Genomic DNA, 25,880 nt, shown 5'->3' on the forward strand with positions numbered 1-25,880 from the left:
CTATTTTTCTCATATTATATTTTGTATATTTCATTTACTTAGATGTTCAGGATGATAACAGCAATCATTTGAAACCCCCGGTCTGCCCAGAACTCACAATTTAGTCCCCACTTCATCTTTGTGAGGTTTTTCTATTGAAGTATTTAATTATTTTGTTGAATAAACATGTGTCTGTGGAAATAAAGACCAACCAACTGAGAACAAGCACAAGCTATTTATTCAGAGTTTGCTATATAGCAAGGGAGTCCACCACTGTCACTCCAGTGTTGGCAGAGACTCAAAGTAGGACAAGGGGGTAGCTTTATTGTGGGGAGGGGAGGCTTCGGGTTGACTGGAGGCTGTTGGCATGGGGAAGCTGCAGGAGTGCCAAGTAGAAGTCAGGCACCCAATGGTGACTTGTTAGGGGTACATACTGGGCTTTTTCTGGTTGGGCCTAGGTTGGAAGCAAAGATAAAACCTAGGAAAGGTATCAGTTATTAATCAAGTCCTGGCGGTTTGAAGCTAATTTGTACAGAGGCTATTGTTTGGCTCTCTGGAACAGTTGCTAGAGACGTTAGTCTGACTTCCTACAAGTCTGATTGACAGATAGCACGCTGGTTTCCTAGGCTGATAACTATAGATAAAAGGTTGGTTTCCTGGGCTGCTTACTGTCAATTGTGGGTCAGAGTTCTTTTATTTTTTTTCTTTTAATGTATAGTTTGTCCATGATACATTTGTATATTCAGTCATCATCAATGGACATTTTACAAATAGGAAAATACAAAAGTATCAGTATAAAACTCAGTGAATTATCAACTGTAACAAACACCCAGGGGCCCCATTTAAATGTTCTACAACTCATTTTTGGAAACCCGCTGTCAAGGAACATTTCAAGTCTCAGCATAGATTCCTTCCATTTGCGCCTTTAGTCATGTCAGAGCAGGCCCACCAGCTGCAGGCCTCCTAGGACCATGTCACCGAGTCGTGGAGTTGTGTCCCAGGTTCCCACAGTCAGGCTCAGCAGGCTGAATCACCTCCCTCCACATTCCTGGGCCTGGAGGACAGCCCAGAGAGCATGCCTTGAAATCCAGCTCTACCACTCCTTGGGCAAGTTGTATAATCTCTCCAAACCTGTTTCTTCATCTACAAAATGGGGGTAATAACAATGCCTGCTCTGAGATAATGAATCAAAGCGATGGACATGCAAACCCTGTACACAGACCCTGGTTCGGAACAAACACTCAGATTTGTACATATTTATGTATTTTTCCCAACAGTGTTTTAAATGGTGACTGAAAATTACTGAAGACCTACTATGTGCCAGGCAGGAACTTGCTGCTTTCTTTTGAATTTACTGTATTATAAAAAAATACAGTAAATAAGTATTTTTGCTATTCAAAAAGTCATACTTATTTTACAGATGAAGGAACAAAGCTTCAGAGATGTTCTACTTACCTAAATTTGTTGTGAGGCTTTAATGACATGATTGTCAAATACGTCCTTAGCAATATCCCCAATTAAACATAATCAGACTTAATAAATAGGACTATTGTTTACAGTAACTGATTATCCACTGAAATAGGCAATCCCATCTATGACACTCTGTTGGTTCTTCCTTTTTTCCTAATAGAATCACATAATTACATGCAATGGCAAAATGTACCTTTCCCCAGTCTCCCTTCTATCTTAGCAGGTTTATGTGACCTAGCTCTGGCCAATAAGAGATAAGTGTAAGCCTCCCAGGTGATAGTAAATTCTTACTATCCCAAGAAAAAGGGAGAGCTTCCTTTGGTATGTGCCTTTCCTCATTGTCCCCATTGTGGTCACCTGGAAAGCAGGAGGACTAAAGGTTCAAGCCTAGGATTGCAAAGCAAAAAGAGCCCAGGCCCCTGATAGCCTTATGGTGATGCTGATGCAGCACTGGGTTGCCAACTTCCAAATGGTTTCCACTGTGGTCAGATTCCTGACATGCAACTGAAGGTCATCCAAACTAATGTGGGCCAATCTGGTATCCGAATAGAGTGAAAATTAAGAATCTGAAATATCTTTGTTTCATCTGATAAAGAAAAGGAACCCCAGAGAATTGAGAGATCTGTCTAGTCATCTCCATAGGAATCATTCTCCACCCTTCTGAGGACTAACATCAAGATTCTGAGCGCCCAAGTCCCACCCGTAGACTCCTAACAACTTGCCTTTCTTCCTTGTCATTTGGTGTCATACATATGGTGTCATCCACAGGGTTTCCATGGGTCATGAGCATTGTGCTCCTGGAATCTGAAGGCTCAGACACTTGTTCCCAAAGGCTTGGCTGTACACCAGCCTCACACAGCAAGGAACCAAATGATCCTTCTGTCAACCCCGAGGCATCTGCTCTGGCATCTTGGTGAAAGTCCAAAGACTGTAATTGTATTGTGCCTACTTGTGAGGTCTCCCAGAGTTCCAATTAGGTAGTATTTATTTTCTGGCCAGAAAGATTACACCAAACATTGCTCTGCCCACTAAAATGAGGGGTTCAACCCAAGTGATAAAGGAGCATCTCAGTGTGACATGAAGCCACCAAGAGGGCGGGGCAGGAGGCTTGTCTGTCAACTTGGAAGCTGCTAAATGTGCCTAAGGGGTTGCACTTGGGCTCTCCTGAACCATTTCAGAGAAAAAAATATGCACACACTTTTACTTACTTTAAATGGTTTCTAAAGGGGATGTCAGTAAAGAGAACTGAACTCCAGCCCCCTATCAATTTTCTATCAAAGTAAAACCCACAAGAGGAATACAAAAACCAAACTCCATCTAATATAAAGCATGCCATCTCAATATTACATAGCATGTGACTTTTTATATCCCAAGCTATGAATGACACAAAAATGAGGGCTTTTCCCTTGCTCAAAGACATGCTAATGGCCAAAGGTTTTATTTAATGCACAAGAATACTTTAATGAACACATGACAAAACAATGAGGTAAATCACATTCAGAAAATATTTGAAATGACCATCCTTGAGTAAATGAGAAAAGGCTCAAGTTTTCCATGCCTAATATCATGTTGTATTCAAATAATGACAAGACACGCACACACAATGAAGAGAAAATCTCTAATAATTTATTGACCTTCAGTTTCACATTGTGAAAAAAAAAAAATGTTTTACAAAACCTCAAAAATGTAGTAGTAGCAAACAAGTACATATGAACACGAACATTTTACTAACTTATACAGAGTTCTGTACGTGAACCACATATTCAATAGCCAAAAGATGGATATTATGCAGCTCTAATCACTCTTATTCAGACAGGTGTCAAGCCCAAAGAAAAGGGGCTACACAATTATACCAGAAGTGGAAGGCTGCCCTTTGTTATCCGTTTCTACAGCAACCAGCTCACAAAATGAGAAGAACCTTCTCTGTCTTATGCCAAGGTTTTTGTGTGTACTGTGCTGTGAATTGTATTTGCTTCAAAGTGTGGGACGTTTCACAGGGTGAGAATGGTCAAGTAGTGAGCACAAATGCCTACATCAATTCAAAGAGCAGGAGTCCAGAAAGTTCCCTGCAGGCTGGGGGCCCACCCTTACGGTGGCTCCCTCTGGCTCACGCACAGTAATTAATGGAGGATTCAAGGACAGGCCCCAACTTTGAAACAGCTGCAGAAAATTCTTCCTGCTTTCAGAAGCCATGCAGTGACACATACATCTCTGGACAGATTTGCATCATAAACTACGGAGCTGTAACTGCTACAACATAACAACACCAACTATGCCGCCAGAGTACAATTAGACATTTGCATCGCTTAGAACACATCTAGGAACCAGACTAGCTGCTGGACAGTAATGTGACTCTTTTATTCCAACAGCTCATTTGTTTTATTTTGGTCCAACTAGAGCCCACTTATTCATGGCATGGATGGACATGTACAATTAGTCTAAAGTACTGAGGTGGAGAGAAATGTTAAGGATTTATCTGTCATCAGACAATGCAAACACACTCACAATGTAAAAGGTTGTTATCAGCCTTAAGCCCTATTTTTAAAATACAGCAATGTGAGAAACATGGACCAAAGCAGACCGAGTTGCAAACTTTGGTCTTCCCCAGACACCTCTGAAGAAGCACCTACTCGAGTCCAGCACTAAGAGCTACCACAGCACGTGTTTAGTAAACGAGCACTCCAACAAGCAAAGAAGGTATTCACAACTGATTCCCAACCAGCCCAGAAAACCTCTCCACAGGGCCACTGCTTACAATTCTTTGGTGTCATGTGACCAAATGTGTCACTTTTGTATACCAAAGAGTTTTTTTTTTCAACATTTACCTAAGAGTGGGCACTAACATGTACACTGTACCAATGTGAATGTTTTTTAAAGAACTTCTAGCACTTGCTAAACTGTGCAGCAAGAACAGAGAACAATGAGTCCAGATCAAGCAAATGCGGTCAGTGAATGAATTTACACGTGTGTCATTTTAGGTTGTTCCCATTAACTGTGGTTACACGGCGAGGCATTCTCGTCAGGTAATAAATAGATAAATAAATAAACTTTGGACAATGTCTTTACCTGTGCCCTATATACAGAACTATTCCATAGAATTTTCCAGGATTGCAGGATATTACACAAAGAAAAAAAAAAAAAAAAAAAAAACTGCAAAGCAATTTGGTCCTTTCTGAATTTCAGCAGCTGAGACTGATGTTGGGTAAATCAGATGGGAAGGAGAAAGGCAGAAAGAAGAATCCTCCTTCATCTCATCAGCCATCAGCTTGACCATACCCCATGAAACCCCAGAAAAAGGTGGTGAGTCTAAGAAAAGTGACCTCCATGATTTCTCTACCCCTGGGATGTTTCCATCTTGTAATCCTTCCCTGTTTTGACATTTTAGAAATCCACCCCACCCCCACCCACCCTCCAGTTATACTCCAAATCGTAACTCAAAAGTTTTCATTTTTGTGCAGCAAAGCACATCCCAACAGCCACAAAATGTGCAAAACATACAACCATTCACACATCCATACACGTGAAGACAACTGGAAGCTTTGTTTCAGCATGCAGGCATCAAACAATAAATAGCTAAATCTATAACAAACTTCTTAACAGCCAAGGGAAAGTTTAAAGTCACTTATAAATAGAAAAGAACATCTACCAAACAGCTACCCACAATGTCCCCATTGTTCAGAAATGTTCCTGGGGGGAGGAACCACCCCTTCGAGATTAACAGAGAGTCCAGCGCAGCAGTCCTCATTCTTGAGCCAGCCCAGCCAGCTTCCCTCCTGGCCACGCTGGAGCTTTGAATCACCAACAGCTGCCGGTCTGGAGGCTTCAAGCTCGCTCCTCAGAGAGAGGTGACAACCATTTCAAATTTTACACATTAATGGCGGAGCCCATGGAATCAAATGCTGAATGTGGTACAGCAAGGGAAAAGGTCCAGCTTTTCTCTCCCTTTGAGGGGCTGATTAATGCTGACATTAATCCACAATTACAGGACAAGGACTAGATCACAGGTTCATTCATTCATATTTAAACCATGTGCTACTTGCACTGAAAATCCCACCCCCTCCCTCACCCCTTTCCTTCATGTCCAGTTAGAGCATTGACAAAGTGCAGCGGATGTTATTCGAGTCTTGTAGCAACTTCTTTTCCTTTTGCTCTTTCTCTTCATTAAACTTGGGAGCCCGAAAGCAGAAATCTCAAATTGTCTCACCGAGTGATGGAGGGTGCTAAAATAGGAGGAAAAGAAAAAAACAAAAAGGCATGAAGGATTTGTGTGATGCCATAGATTTACAATTTCATTAGTAGCCATGAAATTTTTTTTAAATTGAACTTGGGACAGAGCTGGGCAATGTTGCTTCTAAAGGTCTTAATTACATGTTCAGTAGGAACTGTGCAAAGAGGTCAAAAGTACTTTCCTTGAAGGTGTACATGGGTGCGCAAGTACCCATGCAAATGGCTGCCCTGATCGAATAATGGTGTCCGATCCAGGACCTTCAATTCTTCCATATATACATATATATTCAAATTCAAACCCATATGTTTAGTTGCTATTATAAGTTGCCATCTTGCTTCCAACAATTCATGAAATTTCTGATTAAACAAAGCCACTGTAAAGTGATCACTTGGGAGTCAGAAAGAGAAGATTCCTATGCAAACCTTCCTTGGCCCATTTACCATAAAGGATTCCAAATTAAATTTATTCACCATATAGAAGACAGACATATTAATCCTCTTATTTAAATGCATCCTCACTATTCATTATGGCAGACATCAGTCTCGCTTCCTTTCACATGACAACATACCAGGCCTCGACAGCCCAAGGCTTGGAGTTTATTTTTGGAGTTCATTAGTCTACACTCAGAAGAAGGCAGCATAGAATGCCGGTTCTATTATGAACAGTATCTTCCAACATCAAGTGTGGATATAAACTCAAAACGACCGAAACCATGAAGTCTGCATATTTCATAGGAGCTAGCATCTCCTCCCGCTACTCCCCTGCACATTTATTTTGTTCTTATTTCATACAGGGAAATTTTGCAAAAAAAAAATAGAAAAGACTCACCGTAACTGTTCGTAAAGCACACTTCCAGACTAGTTTAGGAATCTGTATCCCTATTACTATAACTCTTAAGTACAGACAAAGGGAATTCTGGAGAGACTGCTCATTAATTGCTTTGAATCCTTCTCCTTTGCTTTTGTGTGTTCAGAAGCCTGATTCATCTGATAGTTGTTTCTTTTGGCTGTTTCCTAACAGTGATTCAAGCCTTCAAGGCATTCCTTAGACTATAGTGTCATACCCCCACCCCCACCTCCTTTTAACCTGTATATTCACATTAGGCCAAAAGAATGTATCTTGTAATAATATAAAATTTCAAGACATTGCATACTAGCACAGGAAAAAAAAAAAAAAAGAGTCTCCCCACACCCTCATCTAAAAGAGAAGAAACAAAGCCAATAGCAAATGGAAGTTCAAGTGCTGTCAGGTTGGGGCCAGGAGGCACCAAGAAAATAGAGGATAATCAAAGTAATTTCCTTTTTGTCCCTCCCACCCACTGACAAAGCAGCAGGAGACAGTTAAAACCTCCTTGGTGGATGAGCTTTTAGACTAGGGAAGGTTTTTGTTAACACTGGATTAATTCACTTAGCACCTACGTTTGGAGAGTAGAGGGATGAGGGCTTTAGCAGTTTCCGCTGATACCTACTGAGCACTTCTTGAAGTCACTCCATCCAGCTAAAATGTTTTAACACTATCTTGTGTGCAGTAAACTTCAGAAACTTAAGCCTACATTCTCCCTGTCGGAAACTGAAAGAGTGGCTTTGATCAGGCACTTTTGACACCCTGTAAAAGCAGCAAACCTGGCCCTGTCAAATTCAGTTTTTATGTGCTTGTCTTGCTGGTGGCACCAAGGGTGAAGAGGATGTTGTTTCACATATAACCCTGCACTTTATTTACTCTGTTTTCCAAGGCCCGGAAGCATGTGATTAGGATTGGAAACCCAGGACAGAGTGAATTCAAGTGTTTGCCAACATACTCACTCTGGGCTGAAAAAGGAGGAAACAAAAATGAAGAATAAAGATCAGAAAGAGATAACAGTCAAAGAAACCTGATTTCCCACCACACACACACACACAAAGAAGCTGACTCCACTGCTGGATCTCAGAGTAAGGTCAAAATTGAAAGAAAAAAGAAAACCAAACACTGAACACTTAATATCTGCCAGGCACTGGTCTAGGTATCCCTGTCTCCCCATTTGTCAACTCATCCAAGTCTGAACTGGGACAGACCTTGGGAAGTTACAGTCTCAACCCACTCATTTGAAAGAAAAGCAATCTTAAGGTCACGATGATCTAGAACTTAAAACTAGAACTAGAACCACATGTAGTGTTTCTTTCTGCCTCAATTTCCTTACTGTGCTCTAAGGATACTCGCCAGCCTACCGATCACCTCCAGCACTACCAGCGATTTTTAAAGCTCTTCTGTACAAATAACAGCCAGTTACGGACTAACACCTAGTTTAGGGCTGTTAATTGATGCTTTTGCCTAGGAGGTTCTTTAAGCCTGCTTGAAGTTTGAGTCATTCATATCTCAAATGAAATAACCTGTTGCAAAGCATTTGTTTGTTCAGGATTACTGAGATGCCAGCAAGGCTACAACAACCAGTTTGGTGTGAGATGCTGTTAACCCAGTCGCTGCCCAGAGGAGCTTTTGGTCTATTCCTGCTCCTTTCAAAGATTTTCATTTCAAAGAAACAATACCAGGAATCCTGCTAACTGTAAGAGGCTGGAGGAGATAAATGGCCAACTAAAAAGATAAATAAGTAAATAGAAAGATAAAATGTGAAAGTGAGGCTGATTTTAATGGTGTTCTTAAGTGAGCTATAAGAGATGAGGAAAGAAAAAACAAGTAAGATGAAACCCCTCCTTGTTTAGCTTACAACTACCGTTAGATTACCCTGTTTCCCTTTGAAGTCCCCTTCAAAGGTACAAAACATGCTGGAGAAAACACAGCCAAAAGTTGCCAAGTAATGAGTTAAGTTTTCCTTGTAGTTCCTCCAAATCGGTTATTTCCTTCTCTTATTATTAGTAATAAGCCCATGAATCACCAAAACAAATCAACAAGTTCCATGTGCCCTGTGCACACACATGCATAAGCCATTCCTGGGGCCAATCCTAAGAATGCTGCGCAGCAGAAGCAACCATGAGCTTTGCGAACAGAGCTGTGTGGGCCTATTAATTATTGGAGCCAAGAGAATAATATACTCTTAAGTACACAAGACAACCATTATGTACTCAGACATATGACACAGAACAAAACTTTTGTTAGCCCCAACAATAGGGTCAGCCTGACTGATTAACTCTGAAAAGATATAGTGAGAGGCAGTTTAGGTAGCTGGGTATATCTGCACATCAAACATAATTGTACAATGTAGGTGCAACCTTTTACAAGGACAGACCTAGATTTCCCCCGTAAGTTAATAAATACCCTAAAGGGAGCTATACTTTGAGGGAAAAATTTAAATAAGCCAAGAAATAATTCTGGAGAGAATAAACAAGGAAAAATTTGAGAAATGCGTTTTCTAAAACCCTGTTCAGTCCAGAAAGCATTTGTGGGAGTGGAATTTGAATATCAACCAAGTATCTTCTGGGATGACACTAGCATGAAGCTCAGTTTTATTAAATGGCAGTTTGTCATGATATACAAACACTTGTGCTCTGGAGTCAGACTGCCTGGTTAATTCCTTGATCAACGCTACCACTTATTAGACCTTGGGCAACTTACTTAGCTTCTTCAGGCATCAGGTTTCCTCATCTATACAACAAGGCTAGTAATAATATCCCATAGGGTTGCTGTGAGGATCAAATGGGATGATTCCTGTGAAACACAGGGCACACACTGAGGCCTCAGTAAACGCTAGCTGGCATTATTAACAGAGGTCGAGTGTTCTCAACCTGGTGGAATATTAGCACCATCAGAAAACTTTCTAACAATACTGATGCCTGGGTCCCATCTCAGACCAAATGAAACAATGTTTCTGGGATCTGCAGTTTGTGAAAAGCTCTTTAGGAGATTCTGAGGCTGTGATGACTGAGAACCACTGGCTTATGTTATAGGGAGCTGCAGCTGTGGTCAACACAGGTGTTTAAGTTCTGGGGGTACAAAATCTTTCATTTTTACAGTTTTTGTAATACTTCAGTATAGGTTACATGGATCATGTCTCACTCCACATTCTGAACTTAGACAACTAACCTAATTAAATGCATACGCCTCCAGTTAAACTGATGTCTTACCTCATGCTTCCTTAGGATGGCCTGTTTAAGAAGGCAGATGTTTCCAGGTGCTGACAAATGCAGTAGGAATCAGCGAGTATGGGACTGTGGTTATGCTGTTCCACACATCTAAAGTTGGATCATAACAGTCCAAAGTCTTGCATCGCTGAATGCCAAAGTATCCTCCAACCACGTAGAGTTTGTTTCCGGAGGCCACAGCATGGCAGCTCATGCGCTTCGCCGTCACGTCTCCCACCTTGGTCCACTGGTAAGTTTCACTATTGAATTTATAAGCAGAGCAGGCGGAGAACTCTGTATCTCCCCCCATAATAAAAATCTGGTTCCCCAGCACAGCTGCTGCTGTGTAACGCCAGGGCTGGGGACAGGTGGCCGGTACTGTCCACCTATTTTCACACTGATCATAACACTGAACCTTGGGGAGCTTGTCATGACTAACGCTGGTACCTCCGAAAGCAAACAATTTGAGTTTAGCACTCACCACGGCAGCATTGCTAACACCTTCTCGAAGTGGTGCTACCATGGTCCATTTGTTGGTTGTGGGGTCATAGTGTTCCACTTGCTTTAGAGAGACTGAGGGGGAGGCTGGGAGGCAGCCAGTTGCAGCCGTGTGACCCCCAACCACATACAGGCAGTGCTTCAGTTCAGCAGAGCCATGGCCAAACCTGGCCACCAACATAGGGGCAGCTTTGGACCATTCCTCATGCAAGGTATCATAAACCCAGACATCTTTTGAGACTCCATTTTCAGACCCCCGCCCTCCAGTAATGTACACTTTGCAGCCAATTGCACATGCACTGAACTCTTTTCTCGGGCTGGGAATGTCGGCCTTGGGAATGATTTCTTTGGCCTTCTGATCTACCAGATACAGCTTGTCACACATGAAAGTCTGTCCTCCCAGGAGGAAAAGGGCATGGCCAGTTTTTCGAGGGCGGGCACAGAGGCTGGTCACCACACCATCATTCTGCAGGATTTTCAGTTTGCACCTGATGGCCTCTTCCACGATCTCCTTACTCTTTCTCTGCTTGGTGATGAGTTCCTCCATGGCTACGTTCTCCATGAGGTAGATGGCTGGCAGGAGTGCCAGCCTCACCGTCTGCAACAGCTCTGGGAGGTAGCAATAGCGCTTTTTCAGGTCATAACTGATCCAGTTAATTGCAGACTCATATACAAGCCTTTCATCTTCAGTCTCAAGCTCTTCACTGGACAGGAGCTGTACTACCATGTCCTGGGGCAGCTGAAGGAAATCTTCGTTCTTCCTGATGGTCTGGAAGTTGCTGAGACACATTCTCCAGGATAGTTCGTACAGCTTGGTGCACTGGTGTGCATCGGACAGAAGCAGCATGCCCAGGCAGTTGGTGGGATGCAGGTTCTTTTCCAGGAATTCAGCACATGCATCCCGGATGTCTTGGAACTCCAGCATGTCACCAGCTTCCAGGAGCGATTCTGCATTTTCTTCATTGATGATTACCCGGGAGGAGTATGCATAGTCAAGAAGCAGCTCCAAGACTTCTGGATGGATGGAATTGTCAAAGTTAACCTCACTATCTTGGCTCTCTTTCAGGCCACCACTGAACATGGCCTCAAAGTAGCGACTACATGCAGCCAGCACTGCTCGGTGACAAGGGAAGGTCCTGTTTCCCGCATGCAGAAGGACATCGGTAAAGAGACGCTGCTGACGTAAAAGGTTCAGGTGAGTGAGGACACTGTCAGCATAGGAAGACTTATGAAACAGATAGATGTTAATGGAGCCGCTGCTGGCCCTAGACTTGCGGTTCTCATGCACGCTGACTGACATTTTGTTTCCACTCCTAAAAAAACAAAACAAAATCATTGAACAAGATGCTCCTGATGTTCCCAGCAGCAGACCAAAAGCAACAGTTGTTTTGGACAAAGAAAACAACACTTTGTTGTTAACCCTGCTGCTGTTCTGAATAAAGATACAGCCATTCCAGAACAAGGCCAGAGACAACTAACTACCTGGAAAGAAAGGAATTTACTGTCATACTGGTGAGCTGTTCAAACTATACACTGTTTAAAAAAAAAAATTCACTGTCTACAAGCAGGTTCATCTTGGAAAACCTGATTGCCAACTTCCAGGATATTGAAGTCCTTAAGAATTATAAGACAGCAAAGCCAAGAGGAGCAGGTCTCACTCACAGCTCCTATGCCAGTCCAGCTGATTCACTGAAGGCCACTTAAAATGCCAAGCCTCCTGCTCTCATAACACCAGGACAGGCACCTGCTGTAATGCCCAATGCAACGTAAAACCATGTGTTAAAAAAAAAAAGGCCTACTAATTAATCCATTAAGAATTCCTTTGGTAATGGGGCTGGGTTGTGGCTCGGTGGTAGAGCACTTGCACAGCATGTGTGAGGCACTAGGTTCAATTCTCAGCACCCCAATAAATACATGAATAAAATAAAGGTCTATCAACATCTAAAAAAATTTTTTTAAAATTTTCTTTGGTAAGAGTAATGAAAAGTTATGCTCCATTTGTGTACAATGTGTCAAAATGTATTCTACTGTCATGTATAGCCAATCAGAACAAATTAAAAAATTGAAAAAAATAAATTTAAATGCAGCATGGCACTTTGGTAGACACAGCGACTCAGGAGGTTGAAGCAGGATTGCACGTCTGACGCCAGCCTCAGCATCTTAATGAGGCCCTCGGTAAATTAGCAAGACCCTGTCTCAAAGTAAAAATATAAAATAAAATAAAAGAAGCACCCTTGGGTTCAATCCTCAATACAAAAAAATATACATATATACAATTTAATTTAATGTTAAAAATTCAGTTCCTCCATTGCCCTAGATATATTAAAAAAAATTTTTTTTTTAATATAGAAAGAAAACAAAGAATTCCTTTAGTAAGACTCAAACTCTACATATACAATAAATGCCAAACTTCTACAATTTAAATGTTAACAGATGCTGGGCATGTAGCTCAATGATAAAGCACTTGCCTGACATATGGAGGCCCCAGGTTCAATTCCTAGTATTACAAAAATAAATAAATAATAATATATTTCTAGCCGGGCTGCTCTAATGCTACAGAGAATCTAAATATACCAACATACACAACCATATATTGATCAACAAGCTTTAGTGAAAGCACAGAATGGATTCCGGCCACAATTATCACCCATATTTTATGCTCTGGGCACTTTCCAAAATGAGGATTTGTTGCATTAAAGAAAGAATATCTTGAGCAGTATTTACTCCTGCTGTTTTCTGTTCTTCCTACTCTCTAACAATTCTTGGAAAACCAGTCAAAAGAACAAAGGATGCATCCACCCCTTCTTTTGATTTAACAGTGCATCACCAGGACTGTTCTCATGTACCTGCAAATGCTGGCACCTGCATATAGGGAGTTCAAAATGCATATACCACTTTATTTAAATTTAAACAAAAATACACAGGTGTGTGTGTGTACAAGTCTGCATGAGTGTGCACATACGCCATCAAGTGGATATGTATTTTGCCAGCCCTTGTTAATATAGGACGATCCTAGAATTTATTTGCTGACTAAAGTGCTTTCCTAGGAATCTACATTTAAATTACTGTAGAATCTAATGATGTCTTTTGACTTTCTGCCTTATGAAAAGTATTGGGTAAAGATATGAAAAATCCCTAATATCCATCTTTGAGAATTGAATTGTCCCCCACCTTGTGTCTTTTTAAAATATTTTATTGTTGATGCACATGATATCTTTATTTATTTATTTTTATGTAGTGCTGAGAATTGAACCCAGTGCCTCACACATGCTAAACAAGTGCTCTGCCACTAAGCCAACAACCTCAGCCCCCACACCTTGTGTTTTTTACACTACCTCTCTGTTACTTCAAAGGAATAAAGCCTTTTAAGAACCTGCCTGTCCAAGGATTCCTGAGGAAGTTGTTTATCCCCAGAGGGTAAACTGTATGGCTGGTTACAGTATCTGTTCCAAACAGAACAGCCAGTCCTTACAGCAGAGCTGAAGCCCCTCTACTTTTCCTTCAACCACAAAAAATTTGTTTTTAAATTTATATTCCAGGAATTGTTAACAAATACACATTTAATGAATGACTTACCAGATTCATGGACTAGAATACTAAACTGCTCTTTCACAACCAGCTGCAAGATGGCACAGAAAACAACAAAGGCAGGTGCCAGTATGGCTTTGACACTCAGACCACATATTATTAGGTGATGTAACTTGTTTGCCCTAGTATTTGGAATGTTACCTTTCCTTATAAGTAAACATGGCTTAGTGGAAGAAAGTAAGTAACAAAGTCCTAGAACTCCAGTGTTAGGAAGACTTTATAAAGCACCAAGAAATGACTTGGGATATGAAAAATGGCAAGCAGCCAAGCATCACTCCAACCTCAAGCTAAGCCTTTACCTCCTAGACCGTTTTTTACCAATGCCCAGGGCTCTGGAGAGCCTCTGTGAATGTCCCAGGTTTCTGAAGTGTTCAGACATGTCTGAACTCAACCTTCAAAAGATCATCTAAATACTCCTATGAAGCTGCTTCTTCTCAAGCAGTGTGAAGGCAACTGTGACAGAAGAACCAGGCTCCTTGTAACCAGGCACACAGCATCCAAGTGCTTGCACACTGAGTTGGGAATACTGCTGGGCCCAGACTTCAGTGTCCATGCACATGACATTAGGGTGGTGTAAAACACTTCACAACCAGGCATACACTTAAGAAAACAGTTTGTCTAGAAGACCTTAGGATACAGGATGTGCACCTCTTTGCATCCTGTGTTTATGCTGCTGTATGTTGGCCCAGAAAGCCTGGCGGAAAAGCCTACCCTGTCATCTTGGATACCATCCAATTGAAAAAGCATGTCACTGTCAAAATATAACATTCTTGCAGCAATGTATGATTGAAATAAAAGGTACACTTTAAGACTCAAGGGAAACCATTTCCTTTCTGGCTTAGAATTATTCAAACATCAAAATATCAGCAGAAATCATTTATACAGTCACTAAACACACCTTCAACCTGAAATGAATCATGCTTCCGGCACTTTTTAAGCCCCCAGAGACATAATATTTGCATGCCAAGGAACTGGCCAAGAAAATGCACGCATATACTTAACCTGCATCTACAAAGAACACAGAGAAAAGGGCTGCTATTACTGTGAACATCAAAAGGGCTTCTAGTTACAATAACTTCGGTTCCCTTAATGCTCCTTACACAGGAGCTCTGCCTCCAATACTTAGCCCCACTCTTGTTTCTCCAGGTTTAAAACTGATCTCAAACCTATCAAAGCAGAAACGAGGTAGATGTTCTCAAGCTTTCCCATTATTGATAACAATGGAACATTACAAAAACTTACTTAACAAAAATAGTTGTTTTGCCATATAATCCCCTATAACAGTTGCCACGCTGTTGAACACGCTGGCCATGCCTGTGAGGACGACACCACATAGCATGTCGAACAAGGTCAACGTTTCCATATCTATCCCGCCCACCAATTCCTATCCCTTGAAACTAATGTTACACTAAAAGCCAAACGCTTGCATGACAAAAAAAAAAAAAAACACTAGATTTTCAGAAACCAGTTTTCATTCATTTCCCACAGACGTTTGGACGCAGTGAAGTGCCTGGAGGAGGAGTGTCTGAGCGTGGCCCCAATTCTCCCCAGAGCCGGGTAGCATGCAACGTGGGCCAACGACCCCACGTTCTGAGCCCTTGAAAGCTGCTGGGAGCCGGGCTGACTGCATGCGCGGCTCGGCTCGGGATCCTCCCGCGGCTTGCCCGGGCGTTGCACGGCGTAGGGCAGGCAGGTCTGCCTCTCCAGAGAAGTCCAGCTCCGCTTCCAGTGCTGGGGCAGGGGAGGGCACCCGGGTCTCTGCCCTGAGAGCAGCTCCCCACCGGCCTAAATGAGAGCTCAGGGCGGCCCGGCGACGCTCACCTCACCGAACGCACCCCCGCAGCCCCAGCGGCCACTGAAACCCACTCGCTAGCAACAGGTCTGGGGCAGTGGGGGAAACTTACAGCAGTGGCGCCTGGCCTCCGCGAACAACCGACTGGGTTTCTGCCTCGGTCTCGGGGGTGGAGGCGACGAAGCGGGCGTCTCAGTCCCGGGAAGCAGTGGCGACAGCCCGGGTGAAAGGAGCGCGCATGGGGCGCCGGCCGAAGAGAGGACCGCGCCTGGGGCACAGGCTCGAGGGGCCGGCTAGCGCTGGCGGTTCACCTCGGTCTCACGGTCTCCACGCCGTGGACCGTGCGCGCGGGACCCCCGGAGCGTCTCCCCGAGCGCGTCTCGGGAGGGGAGAGCGAGCCTGCGGCTGCAGGCGCCGCGGAAGAAGGCGGGCTGTGGACTCCGGGGGAGGGAGCTAGGAAGCGCTGTGAGAGCCGGCAGCCGCCTGGCGTCTGGAGCCGGTCTCCGCAGCGCCACCGCCACGCCACCTCTACTCTGGCTGCCAGAGCAGTCTGCGCCCAGCAGCCGAGCGCCGGGCTATAAGAGGCGCGGCGGGGAGGGGAGGGGGCGCGTATGCAAAGAGACTGACACCGAGGGAGGGAGGAAGCTCAGTAGCGCAGCCCGAGGAGAAGAGGGAGGAGGTTGGGAAGGAGGAGGAGAGGAGCTGGTGAAGAGCGTGTTGGGGGAGTTAATCGGTAGAGGAAGCGGGGGAGGGGTGCAGAGAGTGCAGTGAGACAAAGCGGGCGGACGATCTCAGCCACTGGCAGCTGCAGCCCTTGGGGACAGCGAGTAAAATAAGTTTTCCCGGGTCGAAGTGTCTACGTCTCTCTGGGCCAGCCTAATTTATGGCTAGCCCCGGAGCTGAGGGACCCATGGCAGCAGAGCGCCGCCCGGGGCTGTGCGCTCCGTGGCTCCAAAGCCCACGAGATGCTCAAAAAAGGGTGGCCAGGAGCGAGCTAGGTGTCCACGGCACGCGCTCTGGGGGCGCACAGCCAGTGCGCTGGGTTAGACTCCCGAGGAGCGGTCAGTGCAAGGGAAGGGGCACAAATATGAACACTGGGGACACTACAGGTAGGGCAAGACGGATCGTAGGGTTTCTCGCTGGCAAGGGGCCAGGAGTTTAGCCTGTGTTCTTCCTCCCCGTCCCGGACGGGTGGAGTCCTCGGCCGGACTCTGCCTGATACCGAGAGCAGCAACTCCTAGTGCTGTCGGACCGGCGCGCACCACGTGCTTCGCAACCAATCGCCAAGGCCGCTTGATTCAAAGCGAACTCAAAAGAAGCGGCCACGCCGCCTTTCTCCATAGCGATAAAGTCTCAATCACTCGCTCAGACTTGGCCCTTCCAGGTTTTGTTGTTGTTGTTTGGGTTTTTTAATGGTGGTGTTTCTAGGTCAGTAAAGAAATGGCCCAGCTGACGCACACGTTTAATATCCTGAGGGGCAGCCAGAAAGGAAGACCATTCGGAAAAATAATCTCGCTGGCGATCTGTATTCATGAATCCCATTTCTCACCTTTGCACTAAGTGCTTGTCTTTCCTGTGGGAGCTGAAACGTTTGTTTGGTTTTTATTTGTGATAAAGCCTGTCACTTGTATGGACTACCAGTCCCGCCCGTTCTTTTACAGGTGAGAAAACAGGTCCAGGGAGATGTGAATTGCCTGACTCCAGGTCATGCAACCACTTAGCAGTGGCCCAGCCCTGCAGTTCCAGGGTGAGGGCTCCACCACTGAGTTTACTCTGTCCTTCCATCACCCCCAGTCTTTGCCCCCAGTTTTCTTTAAGATACTAGGCACAGAAATGGTTTAAACTAGTTAAGGAGGCTCCAGTGTTTCCAGAGACAACAAACTGCTGAAACCAAGACTCCCAGTTCTTTTTTTTTTTTTTTTTTTTTCCCCAGTTCCACTTATCTTCCTTCCCTCCTGGTAATTTGTGCTGGGAAATGTCCCAATGTCCCTCCTTGCAAACAAAGAAAGACAGTGCCCTCTGAAGTCCTTTGTTAGCATTGACTCATCTCACTAGGAGCCTTTAAGAATCTGCTTCCTATTTTAATTTTTAATGCGGAGTGTTGGCTAAAAGCTGCTTAACGAAGCCAGAGAGGTGATTCCTTCAAGGTAGGAACTAGGTGCAGAGGGTCTGGGAGAGTGGAGGTGAAGAAAGGAGTACCAGCAGGCAGAGCTCAGTTCCTTAAAGAGGCAAAGACAAACTCAGCAAAGACCAAAGAGATGGAAACACTGTAGACACCAGAGATACCTGCTGCAAAGATGGGAGGTGAGAAAGTGTAACTATTGCATGTCTTTTAAAAACATGATTCTGTAACTTGTGGTAGGTGCAGGAGTGTCAGAGGGACCCATCAAGATTCCCTTGCACCTTCTAGATGTTTCTTTTTCTTTTCTTTTTTAAAAAAATTTTTTAGATGTTGATCAATCTTTATTTTATTCATTCATTTATATGTGGTGCTGGGGATTGAACCCAGTGCCTCACACATGCTAGACATGGGCTCTGCCCCTGGGCCACAACACCCCTTCTAGACATTTCCATCATGCCTTTGTCTGGATTGTACGCCAAAGGCAAATGTTGGTGTTGAAGATCAAGTTAATGTCTTCCAGCAAGGGAAACATTTTAAGTTAAGAGGTTAACACGCCCTTCTAACTCCATTCACTTACCAAATCTACCCAGAACTGTCCCCATGATCCTGCCTTGAAATGGCATATGTACATAGCTCAGTTGGTTATCTAGGGGTTTTGCCCCAGGAAGCTACCACACTAGAAACTACCACACTAGATATAGGTAATCTGTGTTTGTTGCATCTTCGCCACCTGGAACTAGTGTCCTTAACCAAGTTTACAAGATTCACTCCTCTTTGCAAAGAGCTTTGCTAAGTAGACAGGGTAAGAGAGGAATGAAATATCTGGCCATTGCGTCATCAGTCATCACCCATCAACCATTTTACAGTGTCTTTTCTACCTAATGTTGCCATTATCTGTGTGTCAAGAAAGAGGGGGAAGAGTTACAGACTGAAAAGTCCTGACATGTATTCAGTGACCATATACATTTGTTTCATCTGACTCAGGGAGATTGGAAACAGAAGAATAAAGAAATTAGTTTATGTAGGTTATAAAAACCGGAAACAATTTCCTGCTGAAAGACACAGGAACTAAACTTACATTTTAGGAAAGCATGTGTGTTGCCGACGACCTCCTACAAGCTCTACACTGGCTTGCTTGGCCCAGTGTATGAAAAGTCTTCAAGCCACTGGATTAATGTTTATCTCATGGCTAAAAGTGACTTGCAAGTTAGTATATTTATGACCATAGAAACTCAAACTATAATTTTTACAGCATCTCCCAGTCAGTCCTAAAGATAATTCTTATCACCCCACTCACACTAAGAAAAGGTGAGTAAGCCTTGTACCTGTACAGGAAGAAATCTTGAACAGGATTATGATTAAACTGGACAATAGGCATAGATATCTAAGTAACAAACAACTCAGGAAATTCTACCCATTCTGTATTGTACAATAGCCAGCACTTCACTCAAGATACCAGGCCAGTCCGTAGGCCCCTGGGAACCTGTCTTTGCCTCTGCTTGTGACACCAAACCAAGGTCTCATTTTTAATGCTATTAGGAAGCTGTGCCCAAGGCTTTGGCCTTGTTATCTTCCTTAACAACGTTATTTTGTTAGGCTGCAAAATAAACAGCATGGGGTTAAATGTATTAGCTGCCTTCAAACCTAATTTATCTTCATTCCTTCCTAATTTACACCCAGGCTGAATTAATGAGAATGATTTAATTAACACAGTGTGATCACGGTACCAGGGACCAGGACAGCTCAGGGGATTAGACCAAATAGTGGGCCAAGCAGCTGCCATCCTGCCTCCTGCCACCGCCCAAAGAAAGCCCCACCCAAATTTCCAACATGTTCCCTGCTGGTAATCCAAAAGTGTCCTCTTTGTTCTTTGACCCACTTCTTCAATCTGTCTGAGGAAAATGGCCCAGGTTTCCTTCATGCTTTTTGCTTGAGAGGATTCACAGCCATGTCTGGTAGACTCAGCGTGGCATAGGCCAATATCTACCAAAGATTTTTTTTTTTTTTCTTTAACCAGGGATTAAACCCAGGAGCACTCTACCACTGAGCTACATCTACAGCCCTTTTTATTTTTTATTTTGAGGCAGAGTCTTGCGAAGTAGCTTAGGGTCTGGCTAAGTCGCTGAGGCTGTCTTCAAACTTGTGATCCTCATGCCTCGACCTCCTGAGTCACTGAGATTACAGGCATGCACCACCATGCCCTGACTACCAAAGATTTGTGCTCCTAGGACTTCCATGGTGTCAGGTTCATTTTTGGAAGTAGACCCCCAGCCAGGGATGACATCTCCTGGTCACACATACTGGAATCAACACCTCTGGGAGGGAGGGAAGGAGTACGAGTAGAGGGAGAAGTTGAGCTGGGATATAACCTGCCAAGGCCTCAACCAGCCCACAAGGACCTCTGGAGTCGAAATTACCCTGCAGAGTTGTCCCCTGTCTCATCAGAGCTGAGAAGGCTAAGCTTTCATAAGGCTGCATTAACCAGTTGCTGAAAGCGGGCTGCCCAGGGAAGGGACCATCAGCCTTGGGCAGAGTGGCACTTTTTTGTGAAAGTTGTTCTGAAGGCTGACGGCCAAGTCTCTGTCATCATCATCCCCACCAGCTAGAAAAATCACTCTGTCCTTCCTTTGTGAAGGACCTGAGGGGCTCAGTGTAGTGCCCTGATCAACAAACACTTCACCTAACACAGACACATAAACCTAGGAAATGGTATCAGCAATTCTCTTATTTTCAAAAAAGAGCAGGAGTTGAGGAATATCTATCTGGGTATTTATCAGCGAGGCAAAGATAAAAGAAAAGGTCATCAATACAGGAAGTTATTAACATTTTATAAGTCAGTAATCAGTTTCTTCCCACTGGGGAAGAACAAACCGTCTAAATTAACAGTAAGTTTTCTTGATTTTGGTTTGCCATCTTTTGCATTTATGCTTTTTAAAAATTATTCTGTTCGTGTTAATAATCTATTGTGATACAGGTAGAAAGGATTCTTAAGATTGCATCCAAATTGGTCTGGTCATGTTTTAAATTTTCAGTTGCTTCCTACATCCATTATTGGTGCCACCTTATGTGTTCTTTGAGAATTAAATTTGATTCTAGTATGCTTTTTCATTTCAAATTCCAGTTGCTCATTGCTACTATATATGAGTACAGCTAACTTTTCTATTATGATTGTTAATGGAAAGTTTTGTGTGAAAGTCTATCTTTGTTTTTTAAGTACTAAGCTCCACTGTTCACGTTGCCTTCCTCTATTAAAGGTTGCTAGAGTTGGGAAATTCATTCTTCCTTTGAGACCCCCTCACCTTATACAGTCTCAAGTGACATTTCAAAGTGTAGACAGTTTATTGGCTGCTAACGGGACTGTGGAGGGACACATTTGAGTCACTTTTCCCTGGTGTTACTCTATAAAGTGTGGTCATTAGTAAGTCAAGTGATCTAGACTGGTTGTTATTTCTACTTTGGGACCCTTCAAGACAATGATCTTCACACCCTGGTGCAGGTTTTTAAGTTTTAGGGGCAGAATTTTAAAGCAGCATTTATTATTTTTTCTGACTATAAAGGCAATGCATGGTAGAGGTTTGGAAAATTACAGAAAAGCAAAAGAAAAGCCCTAACTTACCACTTGGAGATAATGACACCAAGTATTTAAGTTCCAGTTTTTCTTGGTCTGCATGGTATTTTATTTTTAGTGGTTAAGTGGTTAAGGGAAGAAACTCTAGAACAGAGCTTGAATTCCTGTTTCCATATTTACTAGCTGGGTGTCTGGGGGTAAGTACTGTAAATTCTTGGTACCCTAAGCTACAATATAGGGTAATAACAGTACCTGGAAAGGGTTGTTTTGCAGATTAGATATGTAAAGCATATGTAAAATATGAACAGCAACGCTTGGCTTGTGGCAAGCCCTCTATAATGCTTGCTTTTATGATTCTTTAATAAGCTGTTTAAGGAGAATGGTATTCCTGCACTACAGATATTTCCAGTAACTTTCATAAATAAAAGTGACTTAAATTCTTATCAGATTTTTACTCTGCTTCTGCTTAGTAGCACTGGGTAAGAGGATACTTTCATGATTTGAATAAGCCTATCTATCTCCTAGAGGGGTTCTGTGAGACTCTCCTCTTCTTGTACACCCAGGGAGCTAACAGCTTGTATAATACAAGCTCAAAGCCATGGCATCTGCCTTTGCCTCTATCAAAGTCTTATGGATACTGTCTTCTTGTTTTGTACTGGACCATATGTCCAAAATTGATGTTGGAGAAACAGTTCTTCACTCTTTATTACCTTAAAAACCAAAGCTGCTGTAAAGGAAAAAGTATTTAAGAAACCACATGTTTAAATAGAAAGCAGCTAGCTATATTTAGAACAGGGCAGCCCTACCCAAACAGAGCATATATATGGAATCTAGGCACCACTCCTGTTCTGATGGTCTTCCAGGGTTTGTGTGCCTATCAGAAACACACCAGGCCTCTGTGGGTGTGGCCTTGTATAGCCTTGGGGAGTTTTGAACCATTTTTCCTCCTATTTTCCATAATCTTTTGAGCGCCCCAAGGCTCCTGAATCTAAACTCTTAATTTGTTGTAAGTAATCACATTCAAGAATTGACCGTTGTTCCAAGCAATGAAAATGAAGGTTTTGTTTGGCCTATGTGCTCTGCTTCTAAGGCAAGATGCCAAGTCTCTGAGCAGGCCTGGGCATGAAGAAGGGACCAGAAGAAGGGACCTTTGTGGACCAAGAGCTTGCACCTTTGAACAACTATTAAAAGGATTTTATGGCAGTCTGTGAGCACAGACTTTACTCAATGCAGCCTCAGATGGGTCTGAAATCAGGAGGCTGCAACTTAACATTAACATAATGAAGAAAGAATGAAAAAGAGAGACGATGCTGATGAGCGTGATGTTTTAAGATTCCCATAAGTGTTTCTCCTCATGATGTTGAAAAGACACCTGTAAATCCCCCTCCAAGGTGGAAAATTGACTATTTCCTTACTTGATGATTTTTGGATATACTTAAATGTCAGGAGAAAATGGGACCTTTTAAAAGTTAAGTGTATTCAAATCGTTTTGCCAGTTTTTGTGTCCACAGTTATCTGTGAAGTTGTGGTTCCATTCATTGATTCACTTATTCATTCAACCAATCAGTCATCACATTAATACTGGTGCAGGAAATATTTCTCAATTCCACCAGGTTTTTTCCAGCCTTCCACTGTGATTTTACAGCATATAGGTTTGGCTTGCCATCAGTGTACTTATATTTGCATTTTGAACGTGTTTCCTTCTAACTCTGAAACCATGGAAAGAAGTCATATATAGGGAAATTTGAGAGAAATGAAGGGGAAATGAACACAAACATAGAAGGAGCTCAATTTCTGTCACTTGTATTAGGCTGTTGGTCTCCAAGAGATCCTTCAGAACCCAGACTGCCTGGGCTGTGAACTGGTCCTCTTCAATGGCCATTTTTCATGCACGGATTATAAATAAATCCATTATTGCCTCATTAAAAACTGGCCTGTTAAAATGGTAAAGTGGCTCATAGTCCCATTGGCCAAGAAAGGAAAAGGCAGAACTCGTGGGCAGAAGGAGCAGTGAGTGTCAAGGTTGCTCTCTCCTCATTCTTAACCATGACTTCTGTTTTCTAGAGGTTCCCAGGTTTGCCACAGTAGGAGGAAACAGCTCAGGGTCCCCCAAACTCCATCAATTCCTTCTGCACCTTCTCTGGGACACTCGTGATGCTGAAAATGAGCAGGAATACCACAGTACATTCTGATTTTTCAGACAATGGTTTTCCAGGCCGAGCCTCGATCAATTTCATCTGAATATATCTTCTCTGTTAAGTTTGTCTATTTTTGAAATTCCATACACAATTTTCCATGGCTTAACAGAATATAAACCATTTGTCATGTCACAGCACAATATTTTTGTTGGCATATTCCTATTACAGACAAAAGTATGCTTTTATTTATTTTTTCTTTTTCTCTTACTGTGCTAGTCACCTAAGAAATGAAACTGCCAGCCAACAAAGCCAGGAGTGGGACACAAATGCATGGCTCCTGAGACAAACGCACAGATTTTGGGTGAGGCGACAGTGCCCTCTTCTGGCTACAATGAAGAATCAACTAAGAAGAGTGAACATTTCAAAACCAAACATGAACAATGGTGTGCAAATCTTTGTGGATCGTTTTGAACAGCTACTCCTTTTTTGGTCACCCTAAAGTTTCTACATCTAAATGGGCAATGGGAAATGTAATCTGGGGTCTGTCCAGTCTGCAATGACTGGCCAGTCTTAACAGTGAGCCTCTGCCCTGCAGACTGGTAGGCAGAGGGTACAGCTGGGTCATGTCTCCCTCCCACTAACAGCAATTCCCAGTCAGACCAGTGCTGTTGCCCCTTCTGCACACAATGCTGATATAAGTTGTCCTGAAAGCAGCTAGACAGGGACCTGTTTGTCCACTGGGATGCTCTTGGAGTTAATAACGACTAGACCTTGGTTAGTAGTTACATAGTCTCATCACATGCCAAGACTTTATATGCCCATTTATTTAATCCCCACATCAACCCTAAAACACTAAATTCTCATTATGTGAATCCAGAACATAAAGTGTTTTTTACCCGACAAGAGCTGAGTTCTTAACCACTGAATCGCACCGCTTCCTCTCTTTTCCCAATTAGCTAAGGTGCCCGCTTTTCTGTCTTCTGGAATGCCAGCTTTGTACACCTGGCACACACTCTATGGATTTATTAAAGAGAAGAAATGAATTACTTGGTTCACTCTGCCTCATGTTGACAGGTCTGATAAAGGGTGGGACAAATGAGAAGCTGGAATCAATTGACTAAAATTATGTAGTTCTTTAAAAATCCACTTTATCCTTTCAACATAGTTGATTAAACATCTTACCAGATCATTCTTTCATCCTGGCACACTGTACCCACTGGAGATTGGTACATCACTTCACAAGCAAAGGAATGTCCTAATCAAGTTGCTCTTCTAAATTTAGTTCAGACATACTTTCTTAACTATGGAAAGAAGCACTTTTCCACAGTCATGATGGAGCCCCAAATAGTGAGAGAATCATCTTCTTCCCATGTCAGTGTCTGCTAGCCAAAGACCCAGGAGAGTTCTGTGTGTCTTCCTGGAAGGAACTGGAGAGAACACACAATGGAAAATAAAGGAAGCTTTTAACTTTTTGGCTGTCTTCAGTAACTGTGACATTGTGTTTAAAACCCCCAGACACAGAGATTATGCTAAAATTTGAAATCCTTATATTGGACAATGGTTTACAGATGGGAGGGACTTTGTCAGGAAGTAGGCATGAGCCTCCTTGAGCATGTGGTGCTTTCCACTCCTCGAAGAATCAGAGTAAAACTTCAGTTGTCTAGAAGCCAACCCACTAGAGTGATTAATAAAACATGTTCCCTGTACTCAACTTTCAGAAAGCAGATGCTAAACACGAGACTATGTCGCTGTTGGACCTTTCTTTTAAAAGCCAGTGATGTCTGCCTAAGCAACAAATCAATAAGTAATATCTCAAGCTGATAAATAAGAGTTAGCAGTATGAAGGCGATGTTGATGTTAGATGAAGCTGAAGAACAGAAAACAGAAACTGTTCCCCATGGACTCCCGGCAGAATGGGCGGGAGCTGGAGGGGACTGCTGCCTTTCTGTCCCTTTACTACTGTGCATCCACATATATTTTCTACTTCAATTAATGTTAAGAATTTTTTAGAAGTCATCTACAAATATAATTGCTAATTTTTAATATAATAGAAAGTCAACATAGAAATGGTTGCATCTCTTACAATGATCTAATGTTTGGGTCATTTGGAATAATTTTCTAAAAGCAATAAGGTTTCTCAGGCATTGAATACTATAACCACTCATAGAGAACTTCAGTTTCTAGAGTGCGTTTATGCTTTGTAATCCTCCAATATCCATGGAAAGGTAGATATTATCATTCTCAGGCTCCCTTTTGCTGATGAGAAATGAGATTGAGGGGTAAACATCTTGCCTAGAATCATGTATTTGCTAAGTGGTTTTGTTGCAGACTGAACACAAATTTTGTTGGCCTCTTTATACCAGTGTTCAGCCTTAGCTCAACACTTAGTAGTAACACAAGAAATATTTTTGAAATGAGTAAGTGAATGGTTTAGCAAATGAATAA

General features: G+C 42.9%; 1 protein-coding gene and 1 long non-coding RNA gene across 3 annotated transcripts; one reads left to right on the top strand and one right to left on the bottom strand.

Annotated features, from left to right (window-relative positions):
• Positions 1–3,053: 3,053 nt before the first annotated feature.
• ENC1 (ectodermal-neural cortex 1) lies at positions 3,054–16,171 on the bottom strand. 2 transcript variants are annotated; one of them, XM_079145722.1, is made up of 4 exons: positions 15,720–16,171; positions 15,058–15,600; positions 9,733–11,540; positions 3,054–5,669 (listed from the first exon to the last, which is right to left on the bottom strand). In XM_079145722.1, the coding sequence occupies exons 2-3, from the start codon at positions 15,147–15,149 to the stop codon at positions 9,758–9,760; spliced, it is 1,875 nt and encodes a 624-aa protein (XP_079001848.1). In that variant the 5' UTR covers positions 15,150–15,600; positions 15,720–16,171; the 3' UTR covers positions 3,054–5,669; positions 9,733–9,757. The 2 variants fall into 2 exon arrangements, with proteins under 2 accessions (XP_079001848.1, XP_079001849.1); XM_079145723.1 differs by lacking the exon at positions 15,058–15,600 and having other exon boundaries at positions 15,720–16,170.
• On the top strand, positions 15,585–24,842 carry LOC306664698. The gene is made up of 3 exons (XR_013764778.1): positions 15,585–15,694; positions 23,362–23,551; positions 23,712–24,842. It is a non-coding gene; the product is annotated as an uncharacterized lncRNA (long non-coding RNA).
• The last annotated feature ends 1,038 nt before the right edge of the window (positions 24,843–25,880 follow it).

The sequence above is a fragment of the Sciurus vulgaris genome (assembly GCF_902686455.1).
Source record: "Sciurus vulgaris genome assembly, chromosome: 6".
Classification (NCBI taxonomy): Eukaryota; Metazoa; Chordata; class Mammalia; order Rodentia; family Sciuridae; genus Sciurus; species Sciurus vulgaris.

Coding starts and splice junctions, on each gene's coding strand:
- ENC1 (XM_079145722.1), bottom strand. CDS start 15,149: ATGTGGTGTCGTCCTCACAGGCATGGCCAGCGTGTTCAACAGCGTGGC. Junction 11,541..15,057: donor AAAACAACTATTTTTGTTAA/GTAAGTTTTTGT, acceptor TTGTTTTTTTAG/GAGTGGAAACAAAATGTCAG.